Here is a 23,484-nt window from a genome sequence, read left to right as displayed (position 1 = left end):
TAAAATTTTCACCTCTATTAATAGAAAATTACCAAGTTTGATTTCAATAGGATCAGTTCAGCAAATAAAATAGCATGCTTCAAAATAACCCACGGTTTCATAATTATAACAAATGCACAAATATAAAACACGGCAAGAGAAAAGCAGTGCAGGGCTACAGGTTAAAGAACACTAAAGTACTCTATACAAGTTTGAGACATCAAAAACCAAGTAGATCTGTGGCTTTTCTGAAGTAACTTGAGTGCCAAACCAACATATTTAGCATTACATGTTCTTTTACATTAAACTGCTTGCAAGTTGAAGTTTGGTAGTGTGTTAGGCTCTTCAGGGTTGGACTAAAGGAATCTGTCAAAATAGAGGATTTATAGCCATGTATTTAAAATACTAGCCTTGGGAAACCACATTTTATTGGGTGAAAACCAAATGTAAATTCTAACGCCCATCTCTTACTTACCACAGTCTATTTCATCTTCTCCATTGTCACAGTCATTTTCTTCATCACATTTCCAAGATATTGGAATGCATTGTGTTGACCCTGCACCACAACTGAACTCATTAACTCGACAGGTCCTTGAATCTAAAAATGCAGATTTACAAACACATATGTTTAGCTTTACTATTTATGTAAAAAAAACAGTAACCCTAAAGATTAACTAGTTTAATGGTGCTAGGATTACTAAAGACAATCTGAACAGATTTAATCACTATCCTGAATAACCCATATTGAAGCTGCACCTGCTGATACACAAATCACTGCATAAAAAGGAACAAAGTTAAAAACAAAGTTTAATCAAAATTAGGTGTGTAAGGAGATGAAAAGGGGGGTTAGAAGAAACACATTCAGTCTGGTAAGTGTAGCCTAGTTCTTTCCACATATTAAAGGGGGCTGGCAGAGGTTTGGCAAGTATACACATAGGATGCATTTCCTTCTGACTGCCATTTGAAATGCAGCTTCTAGTTCAGCTTTACCGAGCAATATCAAACCGGTTCAAGATCGGGGAAATTGGGTTGGCTTTTACCCAATGGCCTTCTCTCCATGATGCAAATTGGGCGGATGCAGAAAATGCAATAGATTCCTGGAGACCAATTCAGGGCAATTGGGGAGCATTCTATACGTGATCATTGCTAATGGCTAGTTAATAGCATACCAACATATGAGAACTGGCAATAGGGCATCATTAAATACAAATCTGCTACCATTATACATATACTCATGTATTTACAGCTGTGCATTTGACTAATATTCCCGCTAATGTACACTATTAGAGTTGTAATACTGGACCTGAGTAAACCTGCCAGATGGATGGGTTACAACTTGACCATAAATATCCTCAAATGCAAACAGATTTGTAGTAAACATGAAAGCATTGTATTATAGAATGGTTTTACATTGTGTGCTGCATTGCATATAAAGAAATTCAGTTCAACATTTTACAGGCTATTTAAAATATGGACAACTTCATTAACTTAACATAAACTAGAATATTTCCACTCTGTCATAATTAAATGAAAAATACACAAATAATGCAGTATTTAATATAAAAAACAGTACTTTTTAAACATAACACACTACCATATTACTTGACAATAGCATAGCAGAAGTATCCTGATAATGGCATGCATAGCAATTTAGGCAATATACAGCTAATTGAGAAATACTAAGAAGCTTTCCTTCCAATTTAAAAAGTTATCAAAAAAGCTATCAAAAGGGGAAAGCTTTATAGTTATACAGATCAAAAAGTGGAAGCATTTTAGCGCTACACACTGGGTGAATCAGAAAAAAGAAAAACTAAGTGAATTAAAATTGCAATAAGTTTTTCACTTTAAATATCTGTACAGCAACACAAACACATATGGAACAAAATCCAAATTGGTTATATTATCAAACTAACATTTAAAATTAAGAGTAGGCACTGCTTACAGCACTGATCAAAGCTTTCATCAGAGCCATCTTCACAGTCTGGTTCGCCATCACAATGCCATTTTTTTGGGATGCACTGACCATTTTTGCAGACAAAGTCCATTTCAGCACAGGTTTTCTTCACTGTAAACAGATTAAAATGTGAAATAGTAAGAGGTTAAAAACACTCCACATTGACCTTCCAAGCTCAATTCAGTTAAGAAATCTGGATATTTAGGTTTAGAACTTACTGTAACCAGTTTTTAAAAAAAACACACCCAAAGCGCATTGCTTAACAAAAGTGCACCCTCTTCAAATGCAATATGGCACCTTCCTTTGGCTGTGGGGTTTCTTGCAAGCAAAGTTGATTATGGCTCACTGGGTACACAGCTATATTTTATGGGGCTTCCATGGTAAAGTGGCACTAAAATATAATAAAATATCCTCTGAAAATTCAATTATATTTTAAAAGCTCTAGCCCTAAAATTTAAGGAACTATGTACAAAAATGTACTAAAGCCTTGAAACTAAACTTCTGGCTTTTGGATAATGGCGATTTTTTTTTTTTAAATCAATTTTTACAAAAAGTAGGATTGAGAACAAGTCAAACCCCACCAGACAGAGCAAGCACAAGCATGGCCAAAGGGGTAAAAACTTAAGGCTTGTAAATATACCTAAATTTATGAGTTTGATAAGCAATACAGATGAATTAAGAAAAAGAAATGCGGAAATAATTGTTTCCTCGGTGGTTTAAAAGCTTATTCTAAAATTATTAATTAGATCCTGCCAGGTTTCGAAAAAACCTGTACAGATCCTCTGAGTATTTGATTTTGTCTCCAATTTCAGATAGTATAAAACATCAGTTTCCCACTAACTTAAAAAGATGAGTTAGGATTCTTCCAGTTTAGCAAAATAAGTCTGCGTGCCAAAAGTGTAGTGAATGCAATCACAGTTTGTCCTTCTCCACTTTAAACCTATCTGGAAGAACCCCAAACAAAGCTGTTAATGGGTTAGGAGGGATGGTGACACCAAGGCTGTCTGAAAGGTAATTAAAAATTTTGGTCCAGAATGATGTTAATTTGGTGCAGGACCAAAATATGACCCAGTGAGGCTGGGACTTGATTGCAGCGTTCGCAGGTCGGACCCTGCCCTGGAAACATTTTGCAGAGTTATTTACTTCACAGAAAATATAGATTACGATTGAAGTGTAGTCTAGGTTACCCATAATCCAATGTTAAGAACATGTAGATGTTTACCACAATGTACTGTATAAAAACAGGGCAAATACTGAAATGGGCATGATGGCTATGTATTGAATTTTTTTATTTTATATATTTTTATATAATTTGTACAGTTGGCCTCCATATCTATAGGTTCCAAATCTGCAGAATTAACCAACCATAGAGCAAAAAGGGGGTGTTAAGGGGGAGGAACACAATTTACAAAAAGTAAAACTGGACATTTGAGTCTACACTCAAACCATACAAATAGATTACTGCAGCCAATTCACTAATAAAACAGGTCATAGGAATTACAGCTCCTGGCAGCCAAAGAAAGCCACCATAATGCTCATGAATTGGTAAGCTCCACTAGTACCTTTGCTCTACTATGCAGATTAATTAACCCTTTTCTCCAGCAATCACTACCTTTATAATAGGAAAGCTCTCTCACTCTTTCCTACCTCTGCTTCTCAGCACTACAAATTGCCAAGGTCTGAAACAGGTTTTCATCTTTACACTTGGCAGTACTACAGCATTTAAACACAAATGACATACATAATTCCTTTTGGGGTTGGGGGGGTCAAAATGTGGAACCCACATTCACTAACCCAAAAAGTGAAACTCTGTGTTTAAATCGGATTTAAAAAAAAAGTTATTCACATAAACTACAGTACTTCGAAATTGCCATTTAAACCCTTACTGTGGTTAGAATTATTTTCGGGTTATTGCACCACGAATTACCAGATTATGGCCAAGTGACCCTTAACTAAATTACTGTTAAGGATTTTGTAAATAGGCCCGTCTGTTGCATTCTGTCAGCTTGCACATGTATTTGCAATATCACGCTCATTCTGAATTTAAGTTAACACTCTGGCAGCATAAAATCTAAGTGCTATGATGTGGACTCCTGGTAGTATATTTGGTATTTCACGTAACCAAAGGAGAAAGGTTAATTTGTGTGTCATGCTAAGTAGGGCTGCAACGATTATTCGACATAATCAACGACGTGGACTACAAAAAATAGTTGACGCATCATTAACAGAACCTTCAATAGAGGCTCCAGTCACAAAGAACCACATGGGTTTTTCTAACTGCAGTGTACTACATGAACGTCTGGGGGCAGTATCATTTGTTATTGTTTGTCAAGACTGCACACAGTCCTACAAACGAAGAATGTCTGAGGAGAAGAATGTACAGGAAAATAAACGTGGTTGCAATGGCAAGTCGGATAGAGGAGGGGGAAGGAGATGGAAAAAAATTGATACAGAAACAAAGTGTGGGAGCACTTCACCAAAAAGAAAAGTTGAAACAGATTATGCAAAGCGGCTTTTTCATGGCAGCGCCACCGCGATGCATGAGCATTTGAAAAGCAAGCATCCTGGAGCTGTGGTGCCACTGTCGAGGTAAGTTTTAGCGAGTAAAGTTAGTCACGTTTTAACGTTTATGTTTGTACTATAATGTGTATATCAAGGTTTCAACAAGGATAGTTAAATCTTAAACCGACACATACTTGGGAGTTAATGCACCCCTGGACACCAAATACTTTATAGCTGCAGTTTTTAAAGTAAACGTAACAATACACAAAGAATGTGAAATTTTAATGGAAAACTTTTCATGCAAAGAGCTCAATTACTGCAACACTGATATTTTACACTGCAAATGAAACTGTAAAAAAACTATAAAAAAAACTGCTGCAATAATTTATGTTCAAGGTGCAACTGAAGCCAATTGATGAAATTCAGTAAATCACTGAGCCAACTGTGCTTCAACTGGCTGCACAGAAAACACACAGAGGTAAACATTCATGACTGCAGGCTCGTCAAGTGCAGCAGCCGATTCCCAGAGACCGTGATGCTGCAGTGCTGCCGGGGTGCAGCCAGTGTACGCCAGTGACTGATCAGCTCAGTCGTGCTGCTCTGTGAAGCAAATATAGCCGGTTTGAGGTTTAATGAATGTACATCGCCGAATATACTCACCCTCTGCGTGCTAGCAAATTGCACTGAGACACGACTACAGCCGGTTGCAGCATGTAATGAATATATATCTGCGAATATACACTCACCTAAAAGGATTATTAGGAACACCTGTTCAATTTCTCATTAATGCAATTATTTAATCAACCAATCACATGGCAGTTGCTTCAATGCATTTAGGGGTGTGGTCCTGGTCAAGACAATCTCCTCAACTCCAAACTGAATGTCAGAATGGGAAAGAAATGTGATTTAAGCAATTTTTAGCGTGGCATGGTTGTTGGTGCCAGCCAGGCCGGTCCGAGTATTTCACAATCTGCTCAGTTACTGGGATTTTCACACACAACCATTTCTAGGGTTTACAAAGAATGGTGTGAAAAGGGAAAAACATCCAGGATGCAGCAGTCCTGTGGGCGAAAATGCCTTGTTGATGCTAGAGGTCAGAGGAGAATGGGCCGACCAATTCAAGCTGATAGAAGAGCAACTTTGACTGAAATAACCACTCGTTACAACCGAGGTATGCAGCAAAGCATTTGTGAAGCCACAACACGCACAACCTTGTGGCGGATGGGCTACAACAGCAGAAGACCCCACCGGGTACCACTCATCTCCACTACAAATAGGAAAAAGAGGCTACAATTTGCACAAGCTAACCAAAATTGGACAGTTGAAGACTGGAAAAATGTTGCCTGGTCTGAGGAGTCTCGATTTCTGTTGAGACATTCAAATGGTAGAGTCAGAATTTGGCGTAAACAGAATGAGAACATGGATCCATCATGCCTTGTTACCACTGTGCAGGCTGGGGGTGGTGGTGGTGTAATAGATAGATAGATACTTTATTAATCCCAAGGGGAAATTCACAAATGGTGTGGGGGATGTTTTCTTGGCACACTTTAGGCCCCTTAGTGCCAATTGGGCATCGTTTAAATGCCACTGGCTACCCGAGCATTGTTTCTGACCATTTCCATCCCTTCATGACCACTTCCAGCAGGATAATGCACCATGTCACAAAGCTCGAATCATTTCAAATTGGTTTCTTGAACATGACAATGAGTTCACTGTACTAAAATGGCCCCCAGTCACCAGATGTCAACCCAATAGAGCATCTTTGGGATGTGGTGGAACGGAAGCTTCGTGCCCTGGATGTGCATCCCACAAATCTCCATCAACTGCAAGATGCTATTCTATCAATATGGGCCAACATTTCTAAAGAATGCTTTCAGCACCTTGTTGAATCAGTGCCACGTAGAATTAAGGCAGTTCTGAAGGCGAAAGGGGGTCAAATACAGTATTAGTATGGTGTTCCTAATAATCCTTTAGGCGAGTGTATATCGGCAAATATACTCTGCTCTGGAGTGCTAGCAAATTGCACCGAGAAAGCAACTCTAGCCAGTTGGAGTTCAATGAATGTACGTCGCCGAATGTCGCGCACATACTCTGCTTCGCCATGCTTCCAAATAGCACTGGAAAACGACTAGCAGTTTGTAGCAGTTTAAGGGTTACGTGCATATAATTTCAGTTGTTCGCGAACGTGATTGGAGCTATAGTAAATGAGTGAATAGTTGGAGCTGAGCCGTCAGTTTTTTTTTTTCTTTTTTCGTATAATACGAGTTCATATGAATAGTAAACCATCTCCAACGTTAGGTAACGTGTTTTGGAGTATATCAGTAATTAGCTTGTTACATATTTTAGTCCATTTTTTTTTTATTTTGGCATAATATAGTACAAGATGTGATAAACTACAACACTTTTCCTTCAGAGTGTGGTTAAAACATCTTTCTCTGTCTTGTGTATTCCTGCTACCTATACTCCCTCAGAGTGTCTCTTCTCAGCAGCTGGGAACATTTGTCTTGAGAGCCAGCCTCACAAAAGCATGGCGAAATGCTCACGTCCCTGCACTGCAATCAGGAATCTACGAACTGAAACTTTTATAAACTATACATTGTTTTATTTGTATTGAAGCTTAATTTAAAAACTTTTGGACTTTAAGACACACCAGTGGCTATTTTGGTTAAGTTAAATGCACTTTGATGAAAGACTATGTGCACTTTAGTTTGTGTTGTTCAATGTATCTTTATTGTGATGGTCACACTAATATAAAACATCGGATTTTAAAAATCACGTTTCACTGGTTATTTTAATTTGATTATTAAATTTTAATCATGTTAATGCAGACACATCAGGATGACATTCACAGCTGGACAGACTGAGCAGATGAGGCGAGACATGCACTGGAGCCCAGAACAGGATGTGCAACCACAGGTTGCAGGCATCAAAAGTCAGGCATGAAATAAATTTGAATAATTGTTCATTTCCCTACCCCCACCCCCAATTTAGTCGATTAGTCAACTACCAAAATCATTAGCTGCAGTACTAATGCTAAGGTGTATTAGGAAAAAAGTAGGTCTGCAGTAGATAGGCTGTACTATTATGTCAGATTCAGAAATAACACATTTATGCCACGGTAGCAAACATTAGTGACCCAGCACTGCATACAAAATATCCAGTAATATGACAAAATGTACTCGGGATTAAAATGTAACCTATCAAGACCCTACAATGCACCTTACCCCCTTTCAAGCTATTGCCTACCAAGGTCTGTTCACACACTGAAATACTTTTTTACTCCATTAAGACCAAGGACATGCCAAATGTAGGCATTACTACATAGCTTTAGCAGTGTTTCACTTGTGTAATTTAGCAGGTAATATTTTCCTCATCTAGAGTGAAACAAACCAAAAACATTACACATTAAACAGGAGGAATGCAAGTGCAAGATCCACACTGTCCCACAGCCACATGCAACAAAAACTGCATCTATTAGACACCATAAGAATTTGAAATTTACGGTATAGACTATACAGTAAAAATGAGAAACAAGATAGGCAAATATTCAAAGAGCATTTCTTTTCAATTCCTTTGGTTCCCCATTCAGGGAGAACCTATGCCCAACTAAATTAATGTTGCTTTTCAACACATCTATGAACATGACTAAAACCTATAAAAGACAAAACAAAGGGAAATGTTACTTGAATACTGCCGCAGCCAAATCTACTTTAAGCCACCAAGCTCTACAATGCATACCGCTTACTAAATGAGATTTCATACAGGTTTAAAACACCTAATTTTCAAAAAAACAGAAATCGGTTGGTAGACAATTTAAATTATGAAACCCCATTTGTATGAAACTTCTCGCATTTCAACCCTTTCTAGCTTTAAAAAAATGCAGCACTTCAACATGGATCAAATTAGGAAAGGTATTTCATACAAAAATTAAACTATACAAAAAAAATACAATCTTTTTTGCATATTTTCAAAGTCTAAGTGCAAAAATTAAAATGAAATATCCCCATTTGGAATTTAGTTTTGAGCCTGAACTGTAATGAAGATGCAAAAATAAAAGTAAAACACACACGTGCCACCTGGTAGTCATATTCCCACTTTGCATTTTCATTATTAAGTTCTCAACATGCAAATAGCGAGGGCTGTAAGAGCCGAATTTTAATCCTGGTCCAATGTGCATTTGTCAGAGTCTGGTCTTCAGAGATTATGTTGTTACTTGCTATTCACTATGATAAATTTATTTCTTAGTATATAACCCCTTAACACTAGAATTACCAGAGCCTACGAAAAAACTCGTAATTCCGTCCCACCTTAAAAATTGCTTCTTAAATCCCTTCACACCTCTCCGCCAGCGTCCTTTGTCTTCTAAATGTGCTGATAAAGAGAAGCTAGGAGCAGCCGGCTATTCCATCCCCCCACCAATTTAGAACGTGCACGAACTTCTCCAAACCCATGCCTTGATTGAGTATCTGGGAGTGAAGTGGAGTTTTAGAGTGGAAATAGATTGTTATTTGGAACACACGCAATTCATGTCTGTTCCGTTTCTACAGTAATCTGTGTCAACACATTGTTAAAACAGAAACTTTTTTTATATTCTAGTACTAGATGACAAAATGTAGGCATAAACTATATAATGTATGAAGCCTGAAGTCCAAATAGCAAAGAAACATTTTCATTAAAAGGTTCAAATATAACACAAAAATTGCGCTTTTATTCAAAAATATAACTGCGAAAACAAAAAGCCGCCTTAACATGCGACATTGACAGCAGGTTATTATAACTTCTTCTGTGGTGTAATAGAATCAGTTCTCGTCTTGGAATCAAAAGGTCGCGAGTTTGATTCTGCACTACTCCGTTTTGAGAAGTAAACTGCTCTTAGGTCTTACTATTTTAGAATAAAAGCATACATTTGATTTCAGTCTGTAACAGCCGATGGAATTTATGATCCTTGTGAAGGTTAGCTTTTTTTTATAAATTCACTTTTCATTCTCTCAGTCGCGTTCAGAATCAATTCATACAACCCCATCTGACACGGCTGTTTTCATTAAAGACGCGCTATAGCTCTGCAGTGTACCACGATGCATACTAACGCCCCAACCGGGTTCTGACACACAAACGCTGCCTTCTTCGTATCTCACCGTCACTTGATTTTCTTTTTATTCAGTTTTGAGTGTTCCTGCCAGTCCCTGCATGTTGCTGTATGCGGTTTCTTTTGTACTCCAGGACATGCAGAGGAAAGAATGGTAAAGAGCAGTAACTTTGGCACTATATGCACTAATCAGACACTCCCCATCTGTCCGTGTCGTTCAAACACAGGAACATATATTGGTGTAAAAGTATAACAAAAGTGCACTTTTATTCAAGTGCACTTATTCCATCGCCTTTTCCTGTAAGAAGCAATTTACAAACTTCTCTCTATGCTGTGGTTTCTATTACACACCTGAAAGAAAGACAATACATGTGAAAATATCATCGCACTAATCCAATATTATTTAAAAACGAACAGCGTCAGATCAGGTGTGAATTTATGCAGGAACTGGAAATTCTTCCCTGGGGGAAGGTCCCGCATCAAAGAAAGTACAGTGTCAGGTGCTCATTCAGTTTAATAGGAACCATAGCACAGAGAGGTGTGTACACTGCAACAAGTACACGTGTCGTAAATGTAAGGAGGACGGTCCTTGGGTGTGTGGGAACTGTTAATATTTGAATGTGATGATTTTATATAGCACGGAATGAAAATCAGCACTACTTAGCATTGCACCATGAAAGCTGTCGTATCAATCGCCTACTGTAACTTGCTCTCTTTTTTCTTCGGTTATACAGGTAGTCTTGAATAAAAGTGTTTAGTTTGCGAAATGAAGTGTCTGCGTGCACTTTTCATGGCATTACATGTGTATTTTTTGAGCATGCCCGTTTGAGCAGTATAAAAAGTATTGAAAAGTATAACAAAACAACGGGCAGATGGGGAGTGTCTGATTGAATTTTTCTATGAAGCACACTATGGGGGTGAAAAAAAATCAAAACCATATGAATTAAACACAGTCAAAGAAAGAAGTATTCTATCAAAAGTGTCTCTACAGCTACAAAGGACAAAGGTGCAAAGCCCCACCCATTGACACTATTTGCATGTTGAGAACTTAAATGGAAATGCAAAGGGGTAAACAAGTCTCTTCACTTTTGCAGCTTCTTTGCAATTCTGGCGGAATAAGTAAATTGCAAATGAGGATATTATGTAGCATGTTGGCATACAGACTTTGAAAATTGCAAAAAGATTTAGAAAATGATAATGCAATTTGCAGTAAGTACCTCCCATACCAAGAGGTGTGTTAACTAATTAACTATTTGCACCTACCATTTTATTTTAAAGTTTTGTGCCCAAAAAGTCTACTTAAGTTGTTAATCTAGTGTGTTGCGAAAGACCGACGCCTGAAGCCGAAATGTTTGTAGCAGTGTTATCCCCCCCTACCCCTTTAATAATCCAGAGGTATCCTCTACTTACTCATTCCAAGGAGTATGAATTACAGAATATGCAAGCATATATAAAACATGACCAGTAGAAGAGTTCAGAAAGAAATGGAAGAGACCACTAAAGCTTCATCCAAGCCTAGACAGGCATGAAGACCAAGCTCAAGGTACAGCCTTTCAGAGACTGACCTGGAACAGATAGGTAAAATCACATATTCCCTGGGACCTGAATCTGCTGTATCATCTCCAGTTGACAGCAAAACAGAGCAATTGTACAAGCAAATCTGGCCAGGATAGCTAAATTCCAGAAGATTAACTGAAACTGGCCTTCCCTTCCATGTTGTCAACCACTCCTTGCGAGCAGGAAACAGACTTCAACCGGTATTGCCATTTCAGAGGAGTGCGGAGAAGACCAAAACGATCTATCCTACCCGAAGGTAATGATCACTGCAAAGGCCACCACTCAAGACAAAACGAGCTCAGGACAGATAAGGAATGAAATAAATACAAATGACAAAATGAGAAGCTACACTAAGATGGATGCAGAAAGAATATTACAATCGAATGTCTCCCAGAGAATTGTGAAAGTACAAAACTAGTGAAAATTGAAGCTGTGTAAAAAAAAAAAAATAAAAAATAAAACTGGAAAGGACTTCAAATAACTCTAAACCTAGGACTCTTAACATGAGTTTTGAAAACTTACAATTTAAATTACATAAGTTACTTCTCAGACAAAGATTTGAAAAATCACATTCGTATTTCCAACCCACCTCCATTTCTCACCCTCAACAGCTGCTAAACATGCTGCATAACATTAAACAGCACTTACAGAAAGCCAAGATCAGAGACAGCCTAACCTCTGCTAAACAAAGTGGGCATTCAAAGCAAGCTCTACATTTCTACTTCTACAGAGGAAGCAGAAAGAGCTACAAAACGGATCCTGACACTTTTACAACATGATTGTGGGTTGCATCCTGTCCTGGCAAGGCAAAGATGATCTTAACGACTGGCGGATCCGCTTTCAAAGATGCTGGTACCATAATTATCTATCCTATTTACTTCTCAGCCATTTATTTACAATTGTCTGTTCAGTATTTTTTTTTTTAAATGGAGATCATATTACTTATATTTATTACGTTTACTGTATTAGGGCTTACTATGCTTATCCAGGGCTACTGTTAATCATTCCATTTTAAACCTTATACACTGCAGCTTGGGGGCTTGCTTTGTTTTGGACGTAATCCATCTCCAAGTATGTAAGAGGGCTAGGACTTTGAAGTGTGGTCTAGCCTCATGTGGTGAAGCAAAATGGGGGAGCAGGAAATAGCAAGCAATTTCTAATCTAACCTTTTCATCCTTGTATGTGCCAACAGAACATTAGGCTCCATGGCAAGAACTCAAGGAAAACTTGAATGCAAGGTCAAAGCCGTTGTCAGGGATGCCAGGGGCAACGACCAGGCCGGGACACCGTGAGGGACCGCATGTGGGTCTGCGCCCACCCTGGATCACATGGGGGCCGCCTTCCTGGTTGCTTTGGGGGCCACAGGTTAAGGGCATGGAAGCCCCACCCTGCAGGGGTCCGTGGTCACCGCCAGGAGGCACCCCAATGCCTTGGGGACCTGTTCCCTCAGCACTTCCGCCACACCAGGAAGTGCTGGGGAGGGGAGGAGATTAGGAAGGACACCCGGAGAGCTGCCAGGAGAACAGCTGGCACTACTGCCAGCGCTCGGGCGTGGCCAACGAGGGAATGCTGGGAGCCACCTGGAGCTCATCCGGGAGAGAATAAAAGGGGCCGTCTCCCTTCATTAAAGGCTAGAGTCGGGTGGAAGAGGACAAGGCAAGAGAGGAGAGTGGAGGCAGCCCGAAGAAAGGCATTAGAGTGGCCAGGACTGAGTGTTGGGGTGTTTTGTGCATGGAATTGCGTCTGAGGGACCATCTATTTGTAAATAAAACGTGTGGTGGTGATGAGTATCAACATGTCTGTCTCTGTGTCAAAAACAAAAAAAAAAACAAAAACCTACAAGTGTGGGAATTTATACATACTATATCCGCTACTACAAATGAGATTGTTCTATCCGATCCTGAAAGGAGATTTGTCATGGGTAATCTAACCATAAAGTGATTTTGATAAATATCTACACACCCAAGGGGGATGATAGAGACATCATCCAAAACACACTTGCATCCATTCCCAATGTGAACACTCAAAAATTAAAATGGCTGGGGATGAATTGTGTTTTAAATCCAGCAATAGGTAGGTCTCCTGCAACAGGGGCAATGACGTCTAACACAGAAAAAATTAGTTAGGAATTGATCACAATTGAAACGCAAACTCCTATTCCTTCTACTCACCAGGGCGTCACTGCTACTTATTTTTTTTTTTTTTAAATAAATTTATTGCCTGGGATTAAATCTTGTAGGACACCATTGTTCTCTGACCACACCCCTTTGATCATAGTGCTAAAATCACTATGCACCACATACTCATCTAGCAGCTGGTGAATTAACCCACTTTTATTAGCAGACGAGAACTGCCCAGAATTTATACCCAAGCAAAAATCAACTTATTTTTAAAAAAGGACAAACGTATCCTTGGAGATTTCTGCAGGAATACTCTGGGGAAACTCTAAAGGCTTTAAGAGGACAGACTCATTTCCACAGAAATTGGTTTAAGAGGTATCAGGGCTAATCAGTGAAATTACCAGAATAGATCAAGAACATGCCAAGTGTCCAAATGAAGCACTTCATAGGAAAAGACAGGCTCTGCATTCAGAACTCAACCTCTTGACAACCAAAGAAACAGAACAACTCATTCTAAATCAAGACATCATTACTATGAATACTGAGAAAAAGCTAATACAATCCTCACTGAACAAATCCACAAGCAAGAAGTTAACAATGCAATTCCAGCAATTACCGGCAAAAATAAAAATAAAATCTTTGACCAGGCTAGACAACGGCACCATGAATGCCATTAGGTATCGGGATGAAATACTTGGACCCAATGTCAGGTCATATACTGGTGCAGTGGGTCCTGGGTTCCTACTGGTGCATAACAATGCTTGGCCTCCTGTGGACAGAGTATGCAGTTCCTGGGGGAGGAAGGAATTGATACCATTGACTGGCCCCCACATGTGCCTGACCCAAATACAATAAAAAAACCCACACACCTCTGGGACATTGTTTCTACCTATCCTGCACCACCAGGAGGAATCTTACACTGTCCAGGAGCTCAGCAATGGTATGGTCTAGATCTGGGAGGAGTCCCCCAGACACCCCCCCCTGAACCACACCCCCCCTAATTAGGAGTATGCCCTGACGTCAGGCATTCATACAAGCAAGTGGGGGCCATACAAACCACAGAGTACAATCAATTGCTGCAATGAAATTTCAGCAAAAAGGACAAAGCCTTCCACATCATTTTTTTCACTTTGATTTTCAGGGTGTCTTTGAATTCAGACCTTTGTAGGTTGAGAATTTTTATTTCCATCAAATAATGTGGCATCCTTTCTTTCCTAACCCATTGCTCAGTCTATATCAGTATAGATATCCAGCAAGATTCCCCCAATTTGAGATCGGATGCATTTCCAAAAAGCATTCCTTTCATTTTTTTGAAGAGTTTAGAATACACACAACCAGCCACAGGGGACGCACAAACCAGTGTGTTTCTTCATGTCGGCTCCAAGCCAGGATAAATAGGGAAGGTTACGTCAGGAAGAGCATCCGATGTAAAATTTTGCCATATCAACATGCAGACAATACAGATTTCCATACCTGATCGGTGGAGCCCCAGGTTAACGACCGCCAACAGGGTGCTAGCAGAAATCGAGCTACTGCTGGTTGAAGAGGTGGGGGCGGGGGGGAATGTGGGGTTTAGAGAGAACACAGAATTTAACCGAGGGTAGGAATTATGGAAGTTGGCCGTATGACTAGTGTTGGGGATTGCGCTAGACAGAGGAGAGAAAAGTTAGCCGATATGATAGAGAAGGAAGGTTGATGTTTTGTGCACTTAAGGGACTAAATGGAAGGAGAGTAAGGCCAGGTGGATTCAGATTGTTCCATCATGGTGTGGATGGGAGGAGAAATGGGGTAGGAGTTACTCTGAAGGAACAGAATGTTTTGGAACTGAAAAAGTCAGACAGAGTAAGGATTAGGAAGCTGGAAATTGGAGGCCTGATAATGAATGTTAATGCATATGCCCCCGAAAGAGGGGTTTGAGATGGATGAGAAAGATTTCTGGAGTGAATTAGATTAAGTGATTGACAGTGTACCCAAGGGGCAGAAAGTGGCGATTGAAATCTGCTCCAATGGACATGCTGGTGAAGGGAACACAGGAGACAGAGGTGTCAAGGAGAGGAATGGAGGTCAGATAGATTCTGTGAAAAGGATGGGCATGGCTGTGGTAAATCTGTATTTTAAAATGAGGGAGGAACATCAGGTGACGTACAAGAGTAGATGAAGACACACAGGTAGATTATATTCTATGCAGAAGAGTTGATCTGAAGGAGATTGAAGACTGCAAAGTTGTGGCAGAGGAAAGCGTAGTTGGATAGCATAGGATGGTGGTCTGTAGGATGACCGAGATCAAGGAGAGGAGTGAGGGCAGAGCCACTTCATGTCTCTGCTGCTAGTGTTCTGAAGGAGGTTGGGGTGTGGGCTGAACCCACACTAAGGAGAAGCACTGGATTGCTTTAGCTGCTGCGTGTTCTGCTTGTCTTTGTTGCAAGAGCTGGGATCACCTGAAGTGTGTCTGCCAAAAGAATTCCAACAACTGCTAGGTTACATGTCTGTGTACTTGTTTTAAATTTTAGGGAGGGCGCGACATGCTCAAATCACGGGTTTTGCTTCCTAAGGATGTGATGTCTAGTATCGCATGTCGTCAAAGTCTCTCTCTGAGATGATCTGGTCTCGATCGCATCACTCAACCCCCCCCGAAGCACACTACGCTACTGCCACTTCACATCTCTCCCACTCGCATTGTGGGGGCTGAATGCACGCCAAGGAGAAATGGGCTACTGGCTTTGTGCTGCTTCTGCCAAGGTGAGTGTTCTGCTTGTCACTTTGCGCGTCGATCATTTAAAAGCCTGTACAGCAGTTGTCCTTCTGTCTCACTGCCTTGTATTGTGCCATGTTAAAACGTCTCTCACGGATATCAAATTGTCTTCCGAGAAGATCATGCCTTGTCTCATTGCCAAGATTTATTTATTTATTTTTTTTAAATATGAGAGAGATACTCATATACTTAGCCCGACATCCACATAAGTACACCTATAACAGCTCACTACTCAAAAGAAAGGAAATCCGAGGATAATCTGCGATCGAACTCACAACCTTGATTATGCAGTTCTTACCTCTTTATCAGCCAAGCAGACATGTAAACTTTAGCTCTATCAATTGTTACAAAGTAGACACTGTCAGGAACATGTAAATTGAATATATTTTTCTTTGGTCATATTCTTCCACAAAAAAAGGTATCACTAAACCAGTATGCTTTTTATGCAAGTGTTTGATATTTGGAATTCAGTCATGGTATAGTAATAAAATTCTGCTGTGAAGTTTTAGTTGTGTCCAAGATTTCCTGCCTTGCATTTCCCGTCACTCTACATTTACACCGATTGTTATAGACCAACACACAAGAAACTTATTCCAAATATTTACCCTATACAATTCTAGACACCTCACACCCAGAGGGAATGCACAAAGTGTTAATTGAGGATGACGTCTGTAGATGGGTGCAGAATTGTTTCAAAACACAGGAAGCAGGTGGCTCTGGTGCAAGGAATTGGCTTATGTGAAGAGTGGTGTTCCACAAGGGTCAGTGCAAGGGCCACTGCTATTTGTAATATAAACTATTTGGATAAGAAAATAAGCTGGTTCAGTTGGTAGACTATAGTACAATAGGTGGGTTGGTAGATAATCTGGAATCTGTTACATCATTACAAAAGGACTTAGACAGCATACCAGCTTGGGCACATTTGTAGAAGATTAAATTTAATGTCAGTAAATGTAAAACCTAACATTTTTACTTTCTACATTCAAAACAACACAATAATATTAAAGTACCTTGTGAGAAGGATTTAGGAGTCATAGTGGACTCATTACTATCTTTTTCCAGTGTTCTGAATCCATTAAGGCAAACAATGTTGGGTTATGCAATATGATGTGTGAAGTACTAGTCCAGGAAGATTAAGCTCAAGCTTTACAATACACTGAGGCCTTATCTGGAATACTGTGTGCAGTTTTGGTTTCCAGGCTGCAAGAACATGCAGCACATAAAGAGGTCCAGTGAAAAGCAACTAGGCTCATTCTAAGGCTATGGAGATCAATTGTGAGTAAGGATTAAAAGAGCTGATCCTTTTCAGTTTAGGCAAAAGATTTAGAGGTGACATGATCCAAGTGTTTGAAATTATGAAGGGAATTAGTACAGTTAATCTAGAGACTGTTATTAAAATGAGTTCATGAAGAACATGGGGACACAGTACAAACCTTTGGAAGTTTTTCAAGTTTTCTACCAAGTTTAACTTTAACATTACACAGAGAACCACAAACAGTTGGAATAAGCTACCAAGTAGCATGGTAGATCATAAGATAGGGGTCCTCCAAGTCCTGGAGAGCCGTAGTGGCTGCAGGTTTTTGCTCCAACTCAATTGCTTAATAAGCACTTATTGCTCGAGTAACACTTCTGCTTCACTTTAGTTTTCTTGCTTGTTAAGATTTTGAACCCTTATTGCTTATTTTAGTCTTAATCAGCTGTATTCTTGGTTTTAATGGCCAATTAGCAACATGCAAATGACAAAAAAAAACAGCATTTCTCCATTTAGCTTGTTACCGTTTACACCGGTGTTTATTATGCACTATTGCATGTAATACTTAGAAGGAAAGTGAAGAGGAAAAAAAGTGATGGACTGAGAGTTACTCATCCATTTTTGCCTTCATATCATTTGGATGATATCCTTAGAAAAGGAGAAAAATCTAGGATATGATAATGACCTAACAAGCCATGATCAAGAATTGCTTTCTAAGCAACCAGGTTAGAACAAAAACCTACAGCTACTGCGGCCCTCCAGGACAGTGATTGAGGACCCCGCATAAAACTTCAGAGATTTAAAACTAGTTTAAAGTAGTGGATACTACAAGCAAGCTTTGTTGGGCTGAATGGCCTGTGCTATTCTAGATTGTTCCAAAAAGTGCTAGTGACTTCATTTAAAATACTGAACTGACTGAAGTGTGGTAACATGCATAACATTAAACTGAGTTTTACATATACTGTATTCCAATTAACATTTTCATGGAATCCTGGTACAACCTTACTTTGCTTAAAAAAAAAAAAAAAATCCACACACGATCATAATGCTACACAAATTTAGGTAGTGATAAAGCCTCACAAGTAGCTACTGAAGCACACACATTTATATAGCTCATTTTCATACAAATGTAGCTCTAAGTGCTTTACACATGATGAACTCACAAATTCATTCTAAAGCATCTTGAGGCCAAAGGTCAATTGCTTAGCACCATTTACTTTAGTCTTCAGAGAAGCCATCATGGTATGCCAGTATGAAGCATACCACTTTAGAGAAGCGGCTTAGACCAACAGGATATCTGACAGGCCTGAACCTCAATCTTCAGCAGTACTAATGGTACCATGAAAATATCTAAACATCAATTGAAAAGATAGAAGTTCTCCCCAAAAAAAAAAAAAAAAACACACCACACAACCCCTACACACTTGACTTGTGAACTGTAGGTGCTGCTCTCACATTCAGGGCTGATATTTGCCTACTGACCAAATCCATATGCTACAAGACACGGTTTACCTCTAGGAGTGGCCACTATGGCATTTGAACCACCAATGAGAAACACGTCAAGGCAATTTTAAAAAAGTTGCCCTTGAATATCCATTTTCTGCTTTTAGCCTTCTTGACATTAATCCCATTAAGCCCAAGTCTGACTTTGCAGCGTTAAGCCCAAGTAACTCTACAGCCATGGAGGGGATGAAATATGCAAATATTGACTGGTAGAACAAATAGATATTTTTGTAGCATGTGGTAGCCTTCCGACAAAATGCAAATGCACTTTTTAAAAAAAAAACCACCTGATTTACAGCTTAAAGCTGCTCCTCTGGCTGGAGATGATCCTGTTCAGTGGATTTTCCATTATTAACAGGAGCCTGTCCAGTGCCCGTCACTCTGCCACTGATGTCAAACTGTCCAGCTCTGTGCCTACAATAAAGCTCGCCTTCACCAGTTTGTCCAGGCGGGCATAAGACATCCCTCTTTATGCTGCCTCCCCAGCACACCACCGCATTGAAGAGGCCACCTCGCCACAACCATCTGATAGAACATCTGCAGCATCTTATAGCAGATGTTGGATGCCAGCCTTCCAAGTATAGTCAGCTCTGTCCTTTCTTACACAGAGCATCAGTATTGGCAGTCCAGTCCAATTTATCATCCAGCTGCACTCCCAGGTATTTACAGGTCTGCACCCTCTGCACACAGTCACTTCTGATGATCACAGGGTTCATGAGGGGCCTGGGCCTCCTAAAATCCAACACCAGCTCCTTGGTTTTGCTGGTGTTCAGTTGTAGGTGGATTGAGTCGCACCATTTAACAAAGTCCTGGATTAGTTTCCTATACTCCTCCTCCTGCCCACTCTTGATGCAGCCCACGATAGCAGTGTCTGCAAACTTTTGTACATGACAGGACTCACGAGTTGTATTGGAAGTCCGATGTATATAGACTGAACAGGACCGGAGAAAGTACAGTTCCCTGCAGCGCTCCTGTGTTGCTGACCACAATGTCAGACCTGCAGTTCCCGAGACGCACATACTGAGTTGTGTCTTTAAGATAGTTCACAATCCATGCTACCAGGTATTAATCTACTCCCATCTCTGTCAGCTTGTCCCTAAGGAGCAGAGGTTGGATGGTGCTGAAGGGGCTAGAGAAGTCCAGAAACATAATTCTTATAGTATCACTGCCTCTGTCCAAGTGGGAGAGGGATCAGTGCAACATAGATGATGGCATCCTCTGCTCCCACCTTCTCCTGGTATGCGAACTGCAGAGGGTCAAGGGCGTGGTGGACCTGTGGCCTCAGGTGGCACAGCAGCAGCCGCTCCATGGTCTTCATCACATGAGACGTCAGAGCAACAGGCCAGAAGTCGCTCAGCTCATTAAGACATGATACCTTTGGGACTGGGGAGAGGCAAGATGTTTTCCAAAGCCTCGGGACTCTCCCCTGTTCCAGGCTCAGGATGAAAATACACTGCAGGGGACTCCCTAGCTCAGCTTTTGTCTTAGCACCGGCTCTGCTTCACGATACCGCCTTCTTACCTCGTCAGGTAAATAGGGAACCACAGCAGCGTGGGCATTTGTTCTTGGTGCTTGAAGTTGACTACTTGAATAGATGAGTCTCTGTGTGTAAAAATCCATGTCCAAGTAGTAAAAAAGTGTGCAGGTAATGAGTCAACATAAAAGAAAGTGTTAGGAGCGATCAGTAAAACAGAGGAAAAAAAGTAGAAAGATGAAGTCATACATGGAGCTGCTGGAATGGCTGCCACTCGCAACAGCGTCTGCTTGTTTGTCAATATTATATGGGACTATTGTTGATAGGCTGCCAGCAACTCCAAGTTAATGGTTTAATCTGTCTTTTCTGGACTGCTCAGAGTTGTTCATTTCACTTATTTGCTCCACCAGACTGTCACCACCAACAACTTGAGTGTTTAGTCTACTGCAGGGCACAGGGGGAAAGTAACTCTAGACTAGTTCCAAAAAACAACCAAATTCCATTTTTGTTTAAGAGTGACATTTTTCACCCATTAGTGAAATGCAGATATTTCATAACATTGAGTATAACAAAGCTTAAAAACACCCAACACTAACTAGACTAGACTGATGTATCAGGTGATCAGATATGCTGAAGATTTGTTCCCAGTTGTGAACAATATTGGCTCAAGCCTCATGGGTTACCAGAGATGTTGGGATGCAAAGTGCTATATCCACAACAATTCAGTATCAAGCTCAACATGCTATATGAAGCATGCTTTGGGTACATCTTTAACCAAGTGGGATGTTAAGTATAGTCAATATGGTGTTGATGCATCACCCAGTCATTGGTAGACCCTTTGCTTGACCAAGTTTCCTGTATACCTGACAGTGCTACACAACAGTTAAAACTGCTCATGATTAAGGGAAAATTAATGCAAATGGCACCATACAAACAAAGTACTTAATACTAGAATCCCAGAAGCCTACGAAAAAAAATTTATTGAGCCGCCTTAAATTCCTTCACAGCTCTCCATTATAGTATTTGTAAACGTGTTGATCAGCACAAGCAGACTATCACCCCATAAAACCCCAACAGAGCTGAAGTCAGTTAAATTCTCAGAAATCAACTATTTATCTGGGTGTGAGTTGCCTAGAGTTGCAAAGGGTAAATATTTGGAAAACATGTTGTGTGTTCTGCATCTACAACAATCTGGGTAAATTTAGGATGGCAGAAAAGAAATGCTGAACATACAGCTAAACAAATTTCCATGTTATATCAATAATGAAGTGAAGTATATTAAGTAAAGACTTTAGTCCAAAATGAAGTTAACATGTGCACTTTTATTCAAGAATAAGGGTGGGGGGAGAATCATTAAATTTACAAGTTGCTGTCAAGGAGTTAAAAACCCCAAGCTCACAGTTGATATGCATTCGTGGATAGCTCAGAGGTTAGAACTGCTGCTTTATAACCATTTGAATCCAGGTTTGAGATCGGGTACTCTGCTATTACTATAATAAAATCACTTTTGATTCGAGTCTGTAACATCCACTGTAATTTTTGGCAACTTGTTAAAGTTAGGCTTTTTTTTTTTTTTTAAATTATTCAGTTTTATTCTGTCAGTGATGTTCGCATGGTCCAATGAACTTGCTTGTTCCTTTCCATTCTTTTCACAAAAACAACAATGACCACAATTTTGCGACTGAATTCAGCTCAGTTTATGGTGGGATAGCAGGCTGCTTACACTGATTGACACTTTTGCAAAACAAGATGCTGATGAGGGGAGGTGCAAAGGAATTTAAGGCAGCCCAAGATTAAGAGGTTTTTTGCAGGCTTCAGGGATTCTAGTGTTAAAGAATTGGAAGCATTTGTGGGAGGCCAAAGTTCAGAAGTATTTTCAGCTCTCACCTACAAGAGAGCTCTGTCTCAGGGAGACATTGGTGGAACATACCCCAAAACTGACCTTAAGCCTCTGTTGTGGAAGCTGCCTCATCAGGTGGTTCAGATGGGGAAAGCAGGGCTTCACACAAGCTGCTCTCAGCAAGATTTGAGAAATGCTGACCCAGATGGAGAATGTAGTCGGGAGGTCAAAGGGATACGGAGAAGCTCCTAAACAGATGTACCCTTTGTGGAAAGGGCCAAGACAGAAGCGGATAGAAGGGGGTGGAGCCCACTTCAATGAGGTTGCTCAAGGAGGTAGTTAAGCATCTGTGCAGTTGTAAGACTTCAGGGTGGAGAAGATCATTTCAGAAATGCTGCAGGCTCTGGACATTGAAAATGTGTGTCAGCCATGACATCATAATGTTGTGTGGTTGTTGGGAGCAGTGTCCCTGGAGTGACAGAACTGGGTGGTGGTCCCACATTTTTAAAAATGGGAAGTAGAGGATGCGTTTAAATTGGGACACTACTACACCTTCCTGGAAAAAGACTATGCCATGGCACTGGAAAGGAGACTCCAAGTCTAGTCTACAGGCATTTTGTGGACTTCGAAAAGGCACATGATCATGCTCCTTAAAAGGATACAGTGGAGGTGCTGTGTTAATAGGGACTCAAATTTAGTACTAAGTGTTATTCAATCACTGTATAAAACTGCAGTGACAGCCACATACTATGAAAATCACTTCTCAAAAAGGGGGAGGGACTCCAATATACTGTCCCTAAAAACCACAAACCAAAATACAAAGACTAAGCACAGCCACTGCAAAGTGCATTGAGTAGGAAAAGATATCCAGTGTGGTGGTCTTATATGTAAACAGGATTAAAAAGGCAGGGATGAGAATCACACCTCCAAATTTGAAGCCATGGTCCTCAGATGCAAAGTGGTGTACAGTGGGAAGTGAAGGTTGATTATCCTCCAAGTGGGAGGAGACAGTTACTGCCTGAACTGGAGGAACTCTGGGTCTTGTTCATGAAAAGGTAAAAGGGCTGGTGAAATCAGACAGGTTAGGGTAAAGACCATTGGATGAGCACAAACAGGATTGTCTTTAGGTGGATTACCTGTAATTTGTGTAATTCAAAATGTTCTTATAGAAAATGTTTTACTTGCTACCAAATGTGTTTCACATTGCCTCTGAACACTGAACTATAAAAAGTCTGAACTGCAACATTCAAACTAGTACAATTATCAGACTCAATCCAAAAGGGAAAAAAAAAAATTATGCAAGACAAACAGTGCAAATGTACTTTGACATTTAATCCTTTTACCTGTTAATCCATGACACTATGCATTCAATTAGATTCAAACTTAATCATGGGTACTAAGCTATGGATACTGCACTCTCCTCTGTACTTGAGCGATGGTAGAGCTTGACTATATCCTACGGCAA

At 40.1% G+C, this 23,484-nt stretch overlaps 1 protein-coding gene across 2 annotated transcripts in view; it reads right to left on the bottom strand.

Moving 5' to 3' along the window:
• vldlr (very low density lipoprotein receptor) overlaps window positions 1-23,484 on the bottom strand; it is a 258,783-nt gene that overhangs the window by 186,997 nt on the left and 48,302 nt on the right. For both annotated transcript variants that reach the window (XM_039751092.1, XM_039751091.1), the window contains exons 3-4: window positions 1,922-2,044; window positions 455-577 (exon numbers count right to left, since the gene is read on the bottom strand). In XM_039751092.1, coding sequence (XP_039607026.1) covers window positions 455-577; window positions 1,922-2,044 — 246 coding nt within the window. The remainder of the gene's footprint in view (window positions 1-454; window positions 578-1,921; window positions 2,045-23,484) is intronic.

Source organism: Polypterus senegalus, chromosome 4 (genome assembly GCF_016835505.1).
Source record: "Polypterus senegalus isolate Bchr_013 chromosome 4, ASM1683550v1, whole genome shotgun sequence".
In the NCBI taxonomy this organism is placed as follows: Eukaryota; Metazoa; Chordata; class Cladistia; order Polypteriformes; family Polypteridae; genus Polypterus; species Polypterus senegalus.
Note: the sequence above shows the minus strand (reverse complement) of the source record. Positions and strands in the feature narration are given on the sequence as shown.